The sequence below is a fragment of the Bombina bombina genome, chromosome 6, assembly GCF_027579735.1.
Source record: "Bombina bombina isolate aBomBom1 chromosome 6, aBomBom1.pri, whole genome shotgun sequence".
NCBI lineage: Eukaryota > Metazoa > Chordata > Amphibia > Anura > Bombinatoridae > Bombina > Bombina bombina.
This window is the reverse complement of record NC_069504.1, coordinates 472397955-472419230: the sequence shown is the minus strand read 5'-3', so window position 1 is coordinate 472419230 and position 21276 is coordinate 472397955. Positions and strand designations below refer to the sequence as shown.

General features: G+C 37.2%; 1 protein-coding gene across 1 annotated transcript; it reads left to right on the top strand.

Annotated features, from left to right (window-relative positions):
* The first annotated feature begins 536 nt into the window (after positions 1-536).
* LOC128665124 (bombesin-like) lies at positions 537-20569 on the top strand. The gene is made up of 3 exons (XM_053719869.1): positions 537-727; positions 9470-9615; positions 20242-20569. Exons 1-3 carry the CDS (start codon positions 565-567, stop codon positions 20290-20292), a joined length of 360 nt encoding a protein of 119 aa, XP_053575844.1. The 5' UTR covers positions 537-564; the 3' UTR covers positions 20293-20569.
* Positions 20570-21276: the final 707 nt, after the last annotated feature.

Here is a 21276-nt window from a genome sequence, read left to right as displayed (position 1 = left end):
ATTTGGCCGAAACAAAAAACTTATATTATTAATCTTTTCAAACTGTTATTATAACTTTTTATATGCTACTATAACTCTGCAAGAAACATAACTCAGCATTACTGTATCTGTATTACTAAATATGTATTATATCTCTCTATATAACTCTGAACTGTTAGATCTATCTGTTATAATTCTCAGTATATCATTAAACATCTATTCTTGTTATGTTATACTCTCACTATTGTTACTGCCCTCTATATGCTTCTGTCCCTTCTTAGAGTGCAGGGGTTATGTTACATCCCTTTGATGTCTAGAGTACACCAGCTGCACCTGTAGCACAGTATCCTGGTCTCTTCATGCATATTAATTGTTTTCCATCCACCTGCACAGTCTGAGCATGCTGCCAGCCTGGACACTGTAGGGTTAATCCTTTCACACTGTGAAAACACGTGTGTTATTCATCACATTGTCATTGCTCCCTCCCTGAGCACCTACTATATAAAGTGACTGAGGAAAGAGAGGAGAGAACAACACACACATCTCTCAGACTCTCACAGCTCTGCGGTACTCACAGCTTTAGACATGTCTGCGATTCCTCTGAACAGGATCCTGCCTCTAGGGTTCCTATTTCACCTGCTGCTTTTCTCCTTCATCTCTCTGTCCAGCTGCATGGAGTTCGTTGAAGATCCTAACAATCAGGGCGGTCTCGGCCTGCAGCAGAGGCTGGGGAATCAGTGGGCAGTGGGTAAGTTACATACTGATATGTTTAGTGTGCATCAGACCAACAGGGGAGCAAAGTGACACTGAAGAACACATGACAGGGACACTAGGTCACTGCCAAAGACAGCTAGCTCACACATTGCAGTGATTCCTTAATGGGTTAACGGGTCTGTCCCACTAGTGACTGATGAATGTGACAAATAATAGGTGAACAAGTTTTACTAAGGGACAAGATAACACAGATACATCAGTAGATGAATAGTTCTGTCTTACTAGTGGCTGATGACATTAATGTGTTTAATGGGTTAAATAAGTTTTATTAAGGGCAAAGCGTTTGATAAAACATATTTTATGCACCTGTCACAGTTATGTATTTAATGGTTTAGTTAGGCTCATCACAACAGAACTTTCTTATGGATCCAGAAGGGTTTGAAACTCAAAATAACTAATATTTCAGTTAGCCGAATTAAAAAAGTTACTTACTGGAACATAGTTATTCTGCGACCTATATGCCTTGGGAAGTCTGAACTGAAGGGGGTATATAAGAAGTTACTTTTGGGCAGAACAAAAAAAAAACATTGGTAAGATAAAGTTCTCTTGAGTGATGTTTATTTGATGGAAACTGAGCTGCAAAGGTCAGACTTGCTAGAAAAAATTATATTATAAAATTAAATGATATATTTCAAGAAATATACTTATAAACAAAACAGTCCAGTTATTTAAAAAGGAGATTAACTTCAAACATCATTGTATAGAAAAGTATTGAGAAATTACAACCAACATAAATAGACTGATTTTTCCTGAAAATGATAAGATTAAATGTAAACGTAAAAAACAAATAATGTAGTAGTATATATTATGTGATAGTGAAAGAAAATTATTCTAAAAATACTGTATGCAAATCTTTTTTCTGTATAGAAAAAAATGGTTTCATTTGAAAATGCTGCTGATCTTTTTTGTAACATTACAGTTAGGTTAGTCAAACTTTATGAAAATCAAATAATAAAACATATTCCATTTCTTAGTTTCACTGTTACACCTTATTAAAGGGACACTAAACCCAAATGTTTTCTTTCATGATTCAGGTAGAGCATGCAATTTTAAGCAACTTTCTAATTTACTCCTTTTATCAAATTTTCATCATTCTCTTGGTATCTTTATTTGAAAAGCAAGAAAGTTTTTTTGTTCCGATCAGCCAATAGAATGCAAGCTCAATCCTATTGGCTGATCCAATAAGCCATTAGGATTGAAGCTCAATGTAATTGGCTGATCCAATCAGCCAATAGGATTTGTCCCACCTTAATTCCATTGGCTGATAGAATTCTATCAGCCAATCGGAATTCAAGGGACGCCATCTTGGATGACATCATTTAAAGGAACCTTCATTCAGTAAGAAGACTTGCCTTGAAGATGGAGCCGCTCCGCGTCGGATGGATGAAGATAGAAGATGCCGTCTGGATGAAGACTTCTGCCGTCTGGAGGACCACTTCGCCCAGCTTGGATGAATTCTTCTCCCGGCTTCGTTGAGGACTTTGGCCCGGTTGGATGAAGACTTCTCCCGGTAAGGTGATCTTCAAGGGGTTAGTGTTAGTTTTTTTTAAGGGGGTATTGGGTGGGTTTTAGAGTAGGGTTGTTTGTGTGGGTGGTGGGTTTTAATGTTGGGGGGGATTTGTAATTTTTTTTACAGGTAAAAGAGCTGATTTCTTTGGGGCAATACCCCGCAAAAGGCCCTTTTAATGGCTATTTGTAGTTTAGGCTAGGGTATTTTTTTTATTTTGGTGGTTTATTTATTTTAATAGGGCTATTAGATTAGGTGTAATTAGTTTTAAAAAAACTGTAATTTGTTTATTATTTTCTGTAACTTAGTGTTTATTTTTTTTGGTAACTTAGTTGTTAGGTTTTTGTAATTTAGTTTTTTAGGGTAGATTTAAATTATTTGAGTAGGGTTAGGTTTTTTAATATATAATATAGTTAATTTAATTTTTAGTTTAATGTAATTTTAGTATACCAGGGTAGATTAATAATTAGTTTAATATAGTTTAATGTAATTTAGTATAACAGTTAGGGTAGATAATTATTAGTTTAATATAGTTTAATGTAATGTAGTATAACAGTTAGGGTAGGTAAGTTTTAGTTTAATATAGTTTAATGTAATTTTAAAGGTAAGTTTAAATTTATTCTAAGATAGGGATGAGTTAATATTTAATGTACAGTTAGCGGGTTGTTAGGTTTAGGGGTTAATAGGTTAATTTAGTTTATGGCGATGTGGGGGGCTGGCGGTTTAGAGGTGAAGAACTTTATTTAGTTGCGGTGGGCTCCGGGAGCGGCGGTTTAGGGGTTGATACACTTATTTATGTGGCGGTGGGCTCCGGGAGCGGCGGTTTAGGGCAGGGGTTAAGAACTTTATTTAGTTGCGGTGGGCTCTGCGAGCGGTGGTTTAGGGGTTAAGAACTTTATGTAGGTGGTAGTGGTGGGAGATTATGGGTGTTTAGACTCGGGGAACATGTTAGGGTGTTAGATGTAAACTTTTCTGGTTTTCTCCCATAGAAATCAATGGGATATCTGGCAGCAGCGAACATAAGCTTTCGCTGCTTTCAGACTCCCATTGATTCCTATGGCATCCGCAGCCTCCAGGGCGGCGGATAGAAAACCAGGTACACTGGGCCGGAATAGCGGCGAGTGTACCTGTTAGTAGTTTGTTAACTAGCAAAAGTAGTCAGATAGTGCCAAATTTGCATTCGGAACATCTGTAATGACGTAAGCATCGATCTGTGTCAGACTGAGACTGGCGGATCGCATGTTACGTCACAAATTTCTACTTTTGCCGGTCTGTAGGGTTTGATAAATAAGGGGAATCAAGCTCGCCGCAATTACGCTGCGGAATTCCAGCGTATTTGCAGTTGACGGCTTGATAAATAGGGGCCCTTGTCTTCAATTTAAAACTATAGGTGAAAAAAATGTTGTCTGTTCAATACTGACTAAACTGTTTTCAGTTATTATTTTTCCTTATTATTCCATCCAATGACATCTGTAGATACATGGGGCAATGCGTATGTCAATACTTGCTCAAACATACCAAACAATACAAGTTAGAATCATGTGCATTTCAAAGTTTTCTCGAATAAACTTTGTCTTAAAAACATATTGACAAAACAACTGAACATTTAGGGCTAAATTACAAGTGAAGCACAAGCGATAAGGGGTTTATCACGAGGGTTTGCGCTTATCTGGCTTACCGCTGATATTACAAGGGCTTTAACGTAGAGATACTTACTGTACATAACATGTCTTCTAATGATGTGTGTGTGTGTATGTATATATATATATATATATATATTTATATATGTGTGTGTGTACATATGCATTAATGTATTTATATGTGCATATATGTATTTACAGACATATATATACATATAAATACATAAAAATATATGTACACATATACAAACACACATATAATATATATATATATATATATATATATATATATATATATATATATACAGTATATATATATATACATATATAATGTGCATTATAGCCCTTTGCCATCCACTTGTTCTCTATAAGCATATGTATTCATGCCCTTTTTTTCTTTTTCTTAAAGGGACACTAAACCCACATTTTTTCTTTTGTGATTCAGATAGAGCATGCAATTTTAAGCAACTTTATAATTTACTCCTATTAGCGAATGTTCTTCATTCTCTTGGTATCTTTATTTGAAAAGCAAGAATGTAAGTTTAGATGCCGGCACATTTTGGTGAACAACCTGGGTTGTTCTTGCTGATTGGTGGATAAATTCATCCACCAATAAACAAGTGCTGTTCAAGGTACTATCTTTATTTGAAAAGCAAGAATGTAAGTTTAGATGCCGGCCCATTTTGGTGAACAACCTGGGTTGTTCTTGCTGATAAATTCATCCACCAATAAACAAGTTCTGTTCAAGGTACTAGACTTTTTTTCAAATAAAGATAGCAAGAGAACGAAGAGTAAATTAGAAAGTTGCTTAAAATTTCAAGGTTTATCTGAATCACAAAAGAAAAAATTTGGGTTCAGTGTTCCTTTAATGTCTTCTTTTTTACTGGATGGTGTCAGGTGAAATTATTCTCCATATTGGTGCATAAGGGTATGTGACAGGAGTGTGGGACAATTACTGTAAACACCTGCATTGTTAGCCAGCTTCTAGGGAAATTACATTTTGTATAAACACCCACCCACATGTCAAGTATAAGGATTGAACCAAATACAGGTGGCTGCTTTTATCATACAGTCTTTCTATGTGTGTGTAAGTGACTCACTGGACTATAAACATGCCACTGGATTTGTATAATTTTCTTGGCCATTTGTCTGACAATGGGATATTCTGATCCCAAAAATGTTTTAAGCCTATTGAGTTCTGAGCTTGTGGTTACATTTCTGTCATGCACCTTGGTATTTTGGCTCCTATGCCAATATACACAGATTTTGGTGGTTCTGAAGAGAGCTTGATTAGGGCTGCTCCCTGGTTTTGTGGTTGCTGGGAGGGTTTGGCCGTGGAGGAGGGTTCTGTGATTGTGATATAAGATATAATGCACCTCTGAATACATCTCTGCACTAAAAGTTGTAATTGTATTTTATTTATCTTTTGTTGTTGGTAAATAAAAATAAGATGAAGCCATTCAACAGTCTGTGTGGTTTCAGTTATTAGTTGTGAGGTCAATAGTGTAAGTGTGATTTACTTCATATAATGCACAACACTGCTAACCACACATATTGACACAGCACAAACACAATCATATGAAAAACACTTCTACTGCCAACATCTTTAAAACAAGTAATTGACCAAACCTCATGCAATCAAATAAGCACTAATGACTGTGTGTCAAACTCACATGTTAGATGTACCCCTCAGACAAATAGCTTAACTGAAGTAAACTAATCTTTTTGTTTAGAACATTGCTGAAACAGTCTGCAATGATAGGATATTACTTTATAAAAACTGGTTCTGTACTCTTCAGTAATGCCATTTTAACTTCTGTATTTAGTATTTATATATATTTATTTAAACAACAAGGTACAATAGTTACACTTGGTCTGAAGGAAAGAGTGAAACCCAGTTGCATACATTTTGCCCCAAATATAAGAAGAAAATAACTGGGGCTTAACACAAATAACAGCAAGAGGTCATTAATCTATATGATAGAAGGGTATAGTGAGACACCCTTGGTAGTGATATATGTCTAAGACGTTAATATAGAAGTTTAACAAGTGTAAATGAAACCTCTTTTTTGTTTCTTTATATAATACTAGTCCTAAAGCCCGTTCACATGGGCCATTTTTTGCAGTACAGTGGTCCCACCCCTTGCGCTCTCTCCCTCCCCCTCTCTTTTGCTCTCTCTCCCCCCTCTCTTTTGCTCTCTCTCTCTCCCCCCTCTCTTTTGTGCTCTCTCTCTCCCCCTCTCTTTTGCGCTCTCTCCCCCCTCTCTTCGCACTCTCTCCCCCCTCTTCTGCTCTCTCTCTCTCCCCCCCATCTCTTTTGCGCTCTCTCTCCCCCTCTCTTTTAAACTCTCTCTCTCCCCATCTCTTTTGCGCTCTCTTTCCCCCTCTCTTTTGAGCTCTCTCTCCCCCCTCTCTTCTCCCCTCTCTCCCCCCTCTCCTCTCCCCTCTCTCCCCTCCTCTCTCTCCCCTCTCCTCTCTCTCACCTCTCCTCTCTCTCTCCCTCCCTCTACTCTCTCTCTCCCCTCCTCTCTATCTCTCTCCCTCTCTATCTCGCAAACGCACCTGGCCACGCCCCCTTCATGCTCGGCCATGCCCCTTCACGGCAATGCACGGCCGGCCATGCCCCCTTCACGCCTGGCCACGCCCACTTCTGCCGCAGATCAGTCAGCTAGGGAGTAGGACTCAAAGGCCAGGTGTGTTTGTCCTCGTGCTGTCTCTACTGCGCATGACAGCTTCGGACAAACACACTTGGCCTTTTATATAATAGGATAGTTATGAGGTAACTACTGGACTGGTCACTCTTGGACTGACTGGATCACTAAAATCATATCAAATGGTAGTTACATAGGGACCACTCTTGGGCCACATGGAATATTTGTATATTGAGCATATGATAATACTTAGATGGGATTATATGGTATAGGAGTTAGATAAGAGTATGTCAGTGGGTAACCACCACTTGAAATGATGTTGATTAACAAAGATTAGCCAATCTATATTATGGTATAGAGTATATTTTTATTGAGAGGCCAGAGCACATACGCTAAAATCTGAGAGAATAGGTCATCAAATGTAATAATTGATAGGAATATAATAGCTTAGGAGTGTAATATCGTCACTCTAGGGCTTCTAAGAGAATAGATTAGCTTACACAAGAAACTCTATAATGAAATAAAGGAGTTGCTACATTGGCTAGATGAGTAGCGGTATAGGTTGGAGTGGCTGAACTTCCAGACATAAAACCTGACTGTTAATAAGAATGGGCATCTAATATCTCTGATTAAGTGATATGTGAACCCTTATAAATATATGGTAATTAAGAGTGTCTGATATCTATGAGAGACGAAGACAAATGTCAAATCTCCTAACTAATAAAGTTTCCTTAAAGCTGGTATCATGAAGCAGAAGGACATTTCTTATTACAAATAACTCTATGAAAACTGTAAATTAAGATTAATAATATAATATACAATAAGAATGAACATGGTGACTGTCTTTTATACGAAGAAATTCTCATAGAAATTCAAGAATCAGACTGTGATGTCAGCCTATGCCACAAGCTAGGAACATAAAGATGTATTCAGTTTCTGTAGACCATACTGTCCCCCTTGTACACAACTGTGAAATCTGAGAGTGACAGTCAATAATTAAGGTAGGGGTATGGGACGCTTCTGGCTGTAATCTTGTTTCCTCAGTGTCTAACAGGAGAATGATATCCCCTACGTAGCTGCTGCTAGACCGCATGCCCAGACAAAAGTTAGATATGAAATATGGCTCATCTACCCATAGATCTTCTGAAGGCTTCATCACACCAGCGGACCAAGATCCCCCAGCGACCGGCCGTATCACCAGCGGTCCAGGGTTCCACTTCCTAGATTCCAGTAGGGAGTAGCAGCCATGGTTTAGGAGAAGCGGTTTGACTATCATAGCAGCCCTTGTCAGTTGCTCAGTGGCATCCCCCGGTTGCTTAGTAGGCCTATCTGAGCCGGCATGGGGATACTTATAACACACCTTACCTTCCATGTCATGCGATTGTGAAGGAGTAGCTGAAGCATGTCTCCTCTCTTCATCAGTATCGTCACGTTGTTCCGCTTGTAAGAGCTTGGTAAGTGAGTTGAATTGGCGCTCCATCTTGTGAGCCAGCATATGTAGCATGGTAGCGACTATGGATTCCATTATGAATATTTGCTTGGATTCCATGCGCGGTATATATCAGCAGCTCACTCTATTCCAGGATCTGGAAGTTCAGCTAGTGTTGTATGGCTCAATGTTCCCACTGAGTATAGTAGCTTTACCCGGTTACCCAGCAAACCAGGAACCGGTGTGGGGGGGTTGAGAAAGTGTTGTCAGGCTGCCACCTTAGATTTTGAATAGTCCATTTTGAGGCTTTTGCTTAAAGGGACAGTCAAGTCCAAAAATTTTTTTTCATTTTTCAAATAGGGCATGTAATTTTAAACAACGTTCCAATTTACTTTTATCAACAATTTTGCTTTGTTCTCTTGGTATTCTAATTGAAAGCAAACCTAGGAAGGCACATATGATAATTTCTAAGCCCTTGAAGGCCGCCTCTTTTTTATTTACTTTTCACAGCGGGGGAGAGCAAGCTCATGTAGGCCATATAGATAGCATTGTGATCACGCCCGTGGCTAGTGGCAGACACTGCACTAATTGGCTAAAATGCAAGTCAATAGATAATAACTAAAAGTCATGTGATTAGGGGCGGTCAGAAGATGCTTAGATACAAGTTAGTCACAGAAGTAAAAAGTGTATTAATATAACAGTGTTGGTTTTGCAAAACTGGGGAATGGGTGATAAAGGGATTATCTATTTTTTAAACAACAAAAATTCTGGTGTTGACTGTCCCTTTAAGGGATCATAATAAAAATGATATCACCTTGCACTATGTTAGCTTCTTAGTAGGAGTTTGAAGTGTTAGGCAAGGATGACATAGTATGAGCAAGATAACTAGCAGATTGCTCAGGGAAATGGTAGAGCTTCTCTATATAAACTAATTTTAAAATATTGGCAATTGTAAGTGTAGATCCTTGGTTATATATTCCATCCAAAATGTTTGTTACTTAATTTTATAAAGCAACTATAAATCTGATTTTCACTTTACACAACTTTATGTTTCCTTTTTTTTGTAACCATGATATATATGACTTTAAGGTAACTTTAAACAAATAAACTATATGGTAAAAAAATATCATAGTAGTTTATTAAAATACTGTGTAAAACAGAGAATAAAAAAAAGTGAAAGTAAAATGTAGTAAATGTCTGAGTGTATTAAAGGGAATAATATGCTTTATAAACGTTACTTCCCTTGCATATGTAAATTCCTCTTTGAATGCACCAAATATGACTAGTGATGATTTCAACAGTCTGGCGAAGAGGGTGTGGTGCATATTGGCTAATCCATTGGGGCCTGTAATTATTTATAATTAATTATGCATTAAAGATTCCCCCTTGTATAAGTCCATCCGTATCAACCATATATATAATGTCTTGTACCACTAGTCGTGTTTGTGGTAAGGAGCTTGCTGAAATCAGTGTGTGAACTTTTTTCCAGGTCACTTGATGGGTAAGAAGAGCCTGCAGGACACAGACTTTGAAGAGATGGAAAGTTTTGCTAAACGTAACGTTGAGAAGATGAGAGCTGCCCTCCTGCAGGAGCAGAACAGAGCAGAATCAGAAAGAGAGCTACGGCATGCACAGGTATGTGTCAGTAACATCTTTACAGCATGCTCAGGTATGTGTCAGTAACATCTTTACAGCATGCACAGGTATGTGTCAGTAACATCTTTACAGCATGCTCAGGTATGTGTCAGTAACATCTTTACAGCATGCACAGGTATGTGTCAGTAACATCTTTACATCATGTACAGGTGTTAGTCAGTAACATCTTTACAGCATGCTCAGGTATGTGTCAGTAACATCTTTACAGCATGCACAGGTATGTGTCAGTAACATCTTTACATCATGTACAGGTGTTAGTCAGTAACATCTTTACAGCATGCACAGGTATGTGTCAGTAACATCTTTACATCATGTACAGGTGTTAGTCAGTAACATCTTTACAGCATGCACAGGTATGTGTCAGTAATATCTTTACATCATGTACAGGTATGTGTCAGTAACATCTTTACAGCATGCACAGGTATGTGTCAGTAACATCTTTACAGCATGCACAGGTATGTGTCAGTAACATCTTTACAGCATGCTCAGGTATGTGTCAGTAACATCTTTACAGCATGCACAGGTATGTGTCAGTAACATCTTTACAGCATGCTCAGGTATGTGTCAGTAACATCTTTACAGCATGCACAGGTATGTGTCAGTAACATCTTTACAGCATGCTCAGGTATGTGTCAGTAACATCTTTACGGCATGCACAGGTATGTGTCAGTAACATCTTTACAGCATGTACAGGTATGTGTCAGTAACATCTTTACAGCATGTACAGGTATGTGTCAGTAACATCTCCACAGCATACACATGTATGTGTCAGTAACATCTTTACAGCATGCACAGGTATGTGTCAGTAACATCTTTACAGCATGCTCAGGTATCCCAACCAAATTTAGAACATTCTAACTCTATGAAAGATCTCTTTCGGTCTCTGGAAGAAGAGATCCTAAAAGAACATAGACATTGGTGGGATTTAACCACCTTGGACAAATATATTGAGTTAAAACAGATCGCCAGAGGATTACGTATCCTCAAACATTGTTCTTTTAAAGATAATCCATCTTTATTAGAGAAATGGTATACCATACTGAATGATTGTTCTATAGATCTAATGAGAGCTCTTGTTGAACGCAGGAAGATGTTGTCAGATCAATGCAGCGATAATATTGAAAAAATACAAACAGAGTTAGCTAAATACATGGATAGCCCTGATTATGAACGATCTATTAAAAATATGTACGAACGAACAGATAAATTTCAGGATGAATTAGTCCTATCAAAAAACAAAAAATTAGAAAGGGACAAAGATGATTACCTAAAAGATCAAGTATACAGTTACAATCGTATGCAAAAGAACCCTGAGGTAAATAATTCCAATAATCAATATCAAACTAAAAATTCTGATGCACACTCTAATAATAATAATAACAATTCGCACAATCCAAGTGACAAATGGACTACAGTACACTATAAATCAAGAAATAGACAATACTATGATCAACATAATACACATTATCATAATCAACATAAAAAACAACAACTACCTATGCAATCATACCAATATGACAACCAACAAAGGAGACAATATAACCAATACCATGAAAGGTCCCAAAGACGCCAACCTTATGAACAATACAATTCTAACCGCAGACAACCATATAGGGAATATGAAACTAGAGATAGAAATACTGAACATGAATTTGAAAATAGAAGACCTCATGGGGAACACAATAGACATCATTTTGATAAACATCACGGAGATTACCATTCACAATACACCTATCATCAAGGTTCATCAACTTACTACAATCCTCATACACACAATAATAGAAAAGCCCCCCTAGGGAAGACCATAACCAACAATCCTATTATAACCGTTATCAACCCCTGACATCAGTTTCAGAGGATAATATCTTTCCAGAACGTATATCAAGAAAAAACCCTACAATTTCATCCTCATCATCTTCTTTTTTAGACCATACCCCACAACACCACAGAACTCCTATAGAGGAACAAAATCCCCCAAAAAGACCTCTGTATATAGACCAAGAGGCACAAGAGGCAGGGGCCTTACCACCAAGAAAGAAAAATCAGATAAATTAGATAAAGGCATATTTAATTTGTCCACACATACCCTATCTATGGAAGAGAAAAAGGTTTTGAACAAAGGCCTCTCCTTTTGTCCACCAAACCCTCACAATATGTTTAACCTTTTTGTGGACCTAAATCGTTTTACAAGAAAGTTATCGCTTCAAAAATATTTTGCCCCAAAAAATCTCAAAAAAGATAGGTTTTCAAAAAAAGATACTTTATTTATTCTAACTGATAACATGGACCCAGCTACCAATATACCAACCACCCAAGACTGTATTAATAATCATTAATTAATCATTTATTTGAGGATTTTATTCACACAGATGTCAAAATAAAGTCATCTTTCTCGCCTCCATCTGGCCAATATGTGGAGATTTACCAAAATCTAGTAATAGCAGACTTAGAAAAAATTAACAGAAAAATATACAAAAATAACTTTTTTAAACAGCTAAATGAAAAGAAAGCTATTTCGTCCCTTACCAGCAACTCGACAATTATCATTCGGGATGCTGATAAGGGAGGAGGGATAGTAATCCAGAACATCGAAGACTACCTTTTGGAGGCAGAAAGAATCCTTAATGATACCAATTATTATAAGATTCTAACATCAGATCCTACCAGTTGTTTTGTGAATTCATATAAAAAACTAATTGAAAAGGGAGCCAGCTTACAAATTTTGAATAAAAATGAATATAACTTTCTGAAAGTCAACAATCCCAGCATAGCACATTATTATCATTTGCCCAAAATACATAAAAACATTGAACATCCGCCTGGGCGTCCTATTATAGCAGGTATAGATAATCTTACCTATAATCTATCCTACTATATAGACCTCCTATTACAAAAATATGTAGTAAGTCTACGATCATATATTAAAGACAGTACCGATTTATTAAACAAAATGAATACCTTTAAAAATAACGGTGACCTTATATGGATCACATGCGATGTGAGCTCTTTATATTCGAATATCACTCACGATCTAGGCTTGCAAGCCATCTCCAATATACTTAATCAGGATCTATACATGCCTCCTGTTCAGAAAGAATTCATTGTAGAATGCATTCATTTTATTTTACAGCACAATTATTTTATGTTTCAGGACACTTATTATTTGCAAATTAAAGGTACGGCCATGGGCACCAGATTCGCTCCAAGCTTTGCTAATCTTTTCATGGGTATTTTTGAAGAAAACCATATATATAAATCTTCAGCTGGAGCGAGTCTGGTGTTCTATGGCCGCTACATAGATGATCTTATCTTTCTATGGAGGGGCGACATTCCGACTGCACATGCATTTGCAGCATCTCTTAATCAGAACAACCATGGTCTTTCCTTCACAGCCAACATTGACACTAAGTCAATAGACTTTTTAGAGCTCATCCTTAGTTGGGATGAAATAGGGAATTTATGTTCCCAGACTTTCTTCAAAAAGGTCGATAGCAATAGCTATCTTAATTTTTCAAGCAACCACCATAAAAGTTGGTTATCAAACATCCCTTATAGCCAGTTTGAGAGAATAAGACGCAATTGCTCGAATCTTCAATCCTATGACCGTCAGAGCCAAATTATTTTTGATAGATTTATTGACAAAGGTTACCCCGAAGATTTATTAAATCTTTGTAGGGAAAAAGCGAGACTTAAAGATAGAGACATCTTATTGGATAATACTAAGAAAAAGAAAAAGGATATTTCTTTCTCCACGGATCCCACTTTCATCACACAATATAACAATAATTACAAACAAATCAGACAGGTTTTGAAAAAACACTGGCATATCATTCTTCAAGATCCAATTCTCAAGACACTAGTAGGAAAACATCCAAAAATCACTTACACCAGAGCTCCAACACTTAGAGGTAAGCTAGCACCCAGTAAAAGGGTGAAACATGTTAATTTTAATTCTCAAAAAAGACAAAAACACCAAAATATTTTTTTGAACCAAATTGTAATATATAGATGTGGAAAGAAAGGGTGTAAAACATGTAAGTACATACCATCAGGCAAAAAAACCTTCTCATCTTCTACTACTGGTGAAATTTTTCAAATCAAAAAATTTTTCAATTGCAATTCGACTTTTATTGTTTATGTTCTAGAATGTTTATGTGGGGTCCAGTACGTGGGGTGCACCTCCAGAAAGGCTAGAACACGCTGGGGGGAACACTTGCGCAATTGCAAAAATTGTAAAAATAGAAAAATCAAACATAGTGTCCCTGAACATTGTCTCTTTAAACACAATGCCAATTTTGAAATTTTCCAATTCTATCCTATAGATTATATCCCACCATCCACAGATTACAATAGAATTATTAAACTCAGGCAGCGCAAAACTATCTGGATCCATAAACTAAATATATTATGGCCATCAGGTTTAAATTCCAACCTTGATTTAGCAGCTTTTAATTAGAGCCCTGCAATAAATCCAAAGCCGAAATACTCAGATCACCTATTCACATTAACAACTATTTCCCCCACACCCCCCCTCCCCTTCCTCTCTTTCCCCCTCTCTCTTTTTTCTGATCACATCATCACTTCCCAACACACCAACACGCATCCACCACCAAAATTCCAGTGCAGTGCAGATTGTCAGGCTCACCATTAGCACTATCACATTATTTCCATAAAATATTACACCTTTTCACTATCATTAGGGATCACTCATAATACACATTCATACCAATCCATTACTAAGAATTGTTTTATCAAATATACACTTTTCCCAGTTGATATGGAACCCTCATTTAATCTTATTTATTCACTTTATTATTTCATTTCACATCGTGTCCATGTCTGTTACACAATAATCCCCTTATTCTACTACGTCCGATTACATATTTTTGTAATCTGTATGAATATTACACTCTGAATTTTTGATAATGGGTATCAGTATCATATCTTTGTTTAATATGGCGCTTTAACATGGCCCCTGTCTTTTATGTAGAAACTTCTCTTCTTTCTGTGAGTTCATTTGTATGTCTCGATTTTCTGTAACTCATACGAGCATCACAATGATGGTGTCGTAAATGCCCACTTTCAAATTTCTTTTTCCCCCCTGCTCATATACAATCTCATATATATACATATATATTTTAAATTCCTTATATTTATCGAAAAGGTCCATTTGTTCACTTGGTATTGTTTTTTTGCGATTGTGTATTTTAGATACATATTTAATTGAAGGTCCATCAAACAAAGTTATAGATATATTTTATATACTATGTATTCAGATTACTCCACGTTAAATTTACACACTTTGAAATTTGTGGATTTGATACTTTTAGGTGTTTCATTATACCAAAATGGAATAAATAGTACATATTCCAGTAGGGAATCTGCATCTGTATTTTTATTTTTATTTTTATTTATTTTTTGGTCAGCATTAATATATATTTTTTTTTTTTTTGATTTATTGAAAGCCAGATCACTGTGTTAACATATACATAGAGACTGCATCCTGTTTTATGTCGGCAGGTAATATGTCAGTCTGTTTCCTTATATATAGTTTTTTTCTTTGCCGCTGACAATATTGTATGTTTTTTATTGTTTTTTACTTTTACAATATGTGGAGAATATTTTACTTATTCATTTAGTATTTGGTTTTTATGTTATATACATTTTTGATTTGTCAATACTATGTCGTTAGATGTGATTTTTATTATTCAAGCAGATGTGTTGTAAGGGTTTTGGCGGAATTTCTGACCAATCCTGTTTTACCTGTGCTTTTAAAAAACATTCACTCTGTTTTAATCACATACATTACCTGATGAAACGGCCCTGAGCTTTAAAGGCCGAGAAACGCGTTGTAGTGCTCAAATAAAATATCTTTTAACATAACACATCTGACTTTGTCCTGCAAATATCAGATTTTATAACCTAAGATTCTTCTAATTGGATATAGCTGCTACAGAATAAGCAGAGTTTTTTCCCACAGCGGTTGATTGCCGCAGTTTGTTAAAGATTGGACTTTCACACTAACTTGTACTGTCTGTGCGGCTACCTGGTATAGCCCGATCTGGCTGTTTTACGGCCCACGCCAGCTTGCTGTTCGTTGTGCAAAGAGTGCCAGTTTGAGACGTCTACTTTTGGAGCGATCACCTGGTTGAACCTTTCCCGACTGCTCCGTGGACACCTGCCTGTCAGTGTACTGGCTGCTGTTAAAGGCCAGCCTGCTCGCATGCACTAGTTTGTAGTGCCAACCTGTTTGTGAGTAGTATTCCAACCTTTCTTGTTCCATTCGGATTGCCAACCTTATTTTACGTTATTACACTATGAGGCGCTCCCTTTCTTTCTGTCTCCATGTGTCAGTAACATCTTTACAGCATGCACAGGTATGTGTCAGTAACATCTTTACAGCATGCACAGGTATGTGTCAGTAATATTTGCCCAGTGTGTACAGGTATGTGTCAGTAACATATTTACAGCATGAACAGGTATGTGTCAGTAACATCTCCACAGCATGGCAGTAACATCTTTACATCATGCACAGGTATGTGTCAGTAACATCTTTACAGCATGCACAAGCATGTGTCTTTACAGCATGCACAGGTATGTGTCAGTAACATCTTTACAGCATGCACAGGCATGTGTCTTTACAGCATGCACAGGTATGTGTCAGTAACATCTTTACAGCATGCACAGGTATGTGTCAGTAACATCTCCACAGCATGCACAGGTATGTGTCAGTAACATCTCCACAGCATGCACAGGTATGTGTCAGTAACATCTCCACAGCATGCACAGGTATGTGTCAGTAACATCTCCACAGCATGCACAGGTATGTGTCAGTAACATCTTTACAGCATGCACAGGTATGTGTCAGTAACATCTTTACAGCATGCACAGGTATGTGTCAGTAACATCTCCACAGCATGCACAGGTATGTGTGAGTAACATATCCAAAGCATGCACAGGTATGTGTCAGTAACATCACCACAGCATGCACAGGTATGTTTCAATAACATCACCACAGCATGCACAGGTATGTGTCAGTAACATCTCCACAGCATGCACAGGTATGTGTCAGTAACATCTCCACAGCATGCACAGGTATGTGTCAGTAACATCTTCACAGCATGCACAGGTATGTGTCAGTAACATCTCTACAGCATGCACAGGTATGTGTCAGTAACATCTGCACAGCATGCACTTCACTAGGAGTCACTAGGAACCCATGTTTATGTGAGCTAGACAGCTTCATGGAGAGGTTTATTGAGTCAAAGCACTGCAAGATACAGTTATATCTAAAAGACATAACTGCATGGAGCACAAGTCCATATGAGCTAGGAAGCTGCAGTAAGTAGAGCTATATGGAAATAAAAGAGCTGCATAGAGTAAAGTGCATGTGACCCAGACAGATGGAGAGGAAAATGGAACAAACATATTGAGCACTTTTAAATTTAATCTAGGTAGCCTCAGGTGAACAGGTCTCTATATATAGAAGGAAACATAGCTACATGTGCACCAGAAAGCTGAGAGGTTCCCAGATACAAACCAGGAAGCTGCAGGGAGCCAGGAAGCTGCAGGGTGCACAGGTGCATTTATTCAAGGGAGCATAGGTGCATGTGCACCAGAAAGCTAAGGGGAGTACATAGTCATGTATATCAGTTACCACAGGTTTTTATTTATATGGGCCAGATTACAAGTGGAGTGCAGATTAACGCTCCTGCTCGAGCATTAATTGCACTAGAAGTAAGCTTTTTCTGCACGTTGGGTTGCGCAGGTATTATGAGTTGAAAATAAACTGTTTTCGCTTGCACGCTAACCCGACAAGCACAAAAAGCCAAGCTTATCATTTGCATTCATGTATTCCCCCCCATAGAAGTCAATGGAGAAGAAAACGTGGGGAAAAACTAACACTACCTACTTGCGCGTAAACCAGATCACCTATTCTCGTGTGTGCTACCCCGACATGAAAATATGAAATTTCACATTCCAATGTTTTTTGCACATAACAGAATATTTTCTATTTATTCATAAATAAATATTTCTATATATATATCTCATTGTATTTTTGAATAATATCTATCTATCTATCTATCTATCTATCTATCTATCTATCTATCTATATACATGCATACAAAGGTCAAGTCCAGCAGGGAAGCATGGGAACAGAGTTCCTGCACTATTTTTGTAAACACTGCTGCTGTTGGTAGGAGGAGCTGGAGCACAGCCTGCTTAAAGAGATAGTGAGATCATCTAGTAATGGGCAGTAACACTTCCTACAATACACTAAATGCAAGCCTGTCAGTGGTCCTGCTTTGTGATCACCCCACACTGTGTGGAACACATGGTAGTTACATTATATATGTGGCTTGTTCTGGGGCTATTTAGCTCCCCTCAGCATAAATAGGACTATTGCATCCTAAGTGGGGGAGAGTCTGTGACAGAGGAGTCGTCCCATTCAACCCTTCATTGTTTTTTATTTTGCTTTTATTAAACAAAGTGTATAAATTGTATACAAATAAATACAGTGTGTGTGTGTGTGTGTTTGTGTATAAGAGGAGTGTTTGTTAGAGGGTTAGAAGTCTTGGTGAATTCCCACACTTTTTTTTTTGTAGGACTTGACCCCTGTATATGTATATATATACACACATGATTATATATAGGTATATATACAGTATATATGAATCTCAATATTAAAGCCCTTTGCCTGCCTTTTTTTTCTCACACCTGAGATTTCATATCTTTGAGCATGGGCGTCTGCAGAAATTTTTTCAGGGGGGGCAAAAGTTAAATATTATATATATAAATATATAAATCATGGGTTGAAAATTATCTTAATATACTAGTCGTAGTCTACTAGTACACTATACTTTTTGAAGTTACTACATGCTAAACTTTAATACACTTTTAGACACTTATTTTATGCACTCAGATACATAGGCACAGACACATTCAGACTAACACACACAGATACACCTAGATACACTGACACATGCACACTGTCACTCACAAATACTAACAAACAATGAATATGCACCAGGGTGCAATTGAGGTCTTAAAAAAGGATTCCTTGAGAATAAGTTTGTACCATACTGCCTGTCACTTGTTGTATACAGACTGTTGTTATTTAAAGGAACAGTGAAGTCATAATTAGACATTCATGATTTAGATAGATCATACAAATTTAAACAACTTTAAATATATATATATGTCAAAGAAGAGAGAGAACAGCACTCCTGAGATAGAACAAAAGCTAGAATAACTTCCCTGCCTGTTCATTTCAATTACAACTCAGGGTGCGCGTTCTTTTAGCACACGATGCCCTTCCACAGAGAAAAAATATCCTGTAGCATATCAGTCTATATGTCAAAGAAGAGAGAGAACAGCACTCCTGAGATAGAACAAAAGCTAGAATAACTTCCCTGCCTGTTCATTTCAATTACAACTCAGGGTGCGCGTTCTTTTAGCACACGATGCCCTTCCACAGAGAAAAAATATCCTGTAACATATCAGTCTGATCCTGTCCAAAGACAGTCCAGCACCGAAATACCAGGCAATTCTCCTCTGAACAAGAGAAACAGCAACCCCAGACGATCATTTCGGCCTTTGTGGGCCTCATCAGTGAGGTGCAGTTGCATCTCTCTAGGGGCATGTGTGCAAGGAGTCCACGTCTGGTTTCCCCCATTACCCATAGGGAGACCTAAGAGTAATTTGCATAAATGTCAAAGAAGAGAGAGAACAGCACTCCTGAGATAGAACAATATGTATATATATATAAGAGCTGCTGGTGCAACGCCTCCCCCTGCAGACTCGCGGCCAATGGGCCACCAGCAGGGAGGTGTTTTATAAACTGATCGTACGCTATCGGGTTGAATTACGTTGATGTCTGTCCGCCTGCTCTTTAGACCGCTGCTTCATATCTGCTGTTTCTGGCGAGTCTGAAGACTCGCCAGAAACACGGCCCTTACAGCTCCATACGGAGCTTGATAAATGGGCCTCTCGGTCTGAATAAAACTCCATTTATTTGCATAGCGGATCATGGGAGAACCTACGTGCAGATAAGTTACATAACTATATGGAAAGACCTTATTTAAATGAAGATAACCCCATGCTTTTTACTATAGCGTTTAGAGGAAAACTCACATACTAAGAAAACAAAGCAAATTTGATGATAAAGTAAATTGAAAGTTGTTTAAATTTGCATCTCCAATCTGAATCAGGAAAGATTAATTTTTGCTTGACTGTCCCTTTAAAATATCTCTTGAATGTGTTATGTAAAGGGATAGAACTGTGCACATTTTGCAGATTGCTGTTTATGTGCTTGTGCCTTTAAAATAAAAGGGGTTGATCAGCCGATAATAATATGTAAAATGCTGGAATTGTCAGAGTGTTTTCCCAGTGACCCCAATGCTAAAATGCTTTTGATGTTAATACCCCATGTCCTTTTCAATAAACTACATTTTTTCCTTACATGGTGCATTCTACCACTTAGGCACAGACTCTCTGGCAAAATACTTGCATGTAATATTTAAATGTGCATATTACAATGTTTTATAATGTGGGCAATAATTATCAGCATAATCTCACAATTTACTTTATTTATTTTTTTTACAGTTGGTAGTAAGGAACATCTTGGAGCAGTATCTGAAGAATATGCAGAATTAGCAAAGAAATATGTCTTCCTGTACATACAGAAATATATTTGTGCCTGAGATATGGGACTTATTTTAAACGTTCCAAAGTTTATTGTTTACAAAAAAAAAACCTGAATTCTAAAGACAATAAGAATTTTTAATTTATAATTTTAATTTAAGATCCATTTTCTAAATTTAAAGTAAAAAAACAACAACTCCTCTTAAGAGTATGTACGGAATATTTTTTCTGACATTTTATGCAGTGTTCTAACTAAAACCTGTGAATAAAAGTCATTCTTTGCACACAATGTCTAACAGTGGTCTTCTTTGTCTGAAAAATAAAAATGAAACTGTGACAACATATTCTGTTTGTGTTTACAAAATGATGGAAGTTTACATATAATTGTGCAATATTGCCACATATATTACAAGAAGCTTTACATGTTGCATTCTGCAAGTCAAAATACTTCTAACATTTAAGAAACATTAAGGAAAATAGGGTTGTAAACTGAGCGCTAAGGCAACGCCTAAGGCTCACTGACAGGAGTCCCCTAGTGGACTACAAAGTATCAGATATAAGGAAGTGAGTGAGTGAGTGCTTAAAGGGACACTAAACCCAAAATGTTTCTTTCATGATTCAGATAGAGAATACAATTTTAAACAACATCCTAATTTACTTCTATTATCTAATTTGCTTCACTCTTTAGATATTTTTTGTTGAATAAATATCAATGCACATGGGTGAGCCAATCACATGAGGCATTTATGTGCAGCCACCAATCAGTAGCTACTGAGCCTATCTAGATATGCTTTTCAGAAAAGGATATCAAGAGAATGAAGCAAATTAGATAATCAAAGTAAATTAGAAAGTTGTTTAAAATTGCATACTCTTTCTAAATCATGAAATAAAAAAGTGGGTTTTATGTTCCTTTAAAGCTGAATAGGCTGGGACCACAGCTAATTAATTTTGATTAGCTGTGGTCCCAGCCTATTCAGCTTTAAGCGCTCACTCACT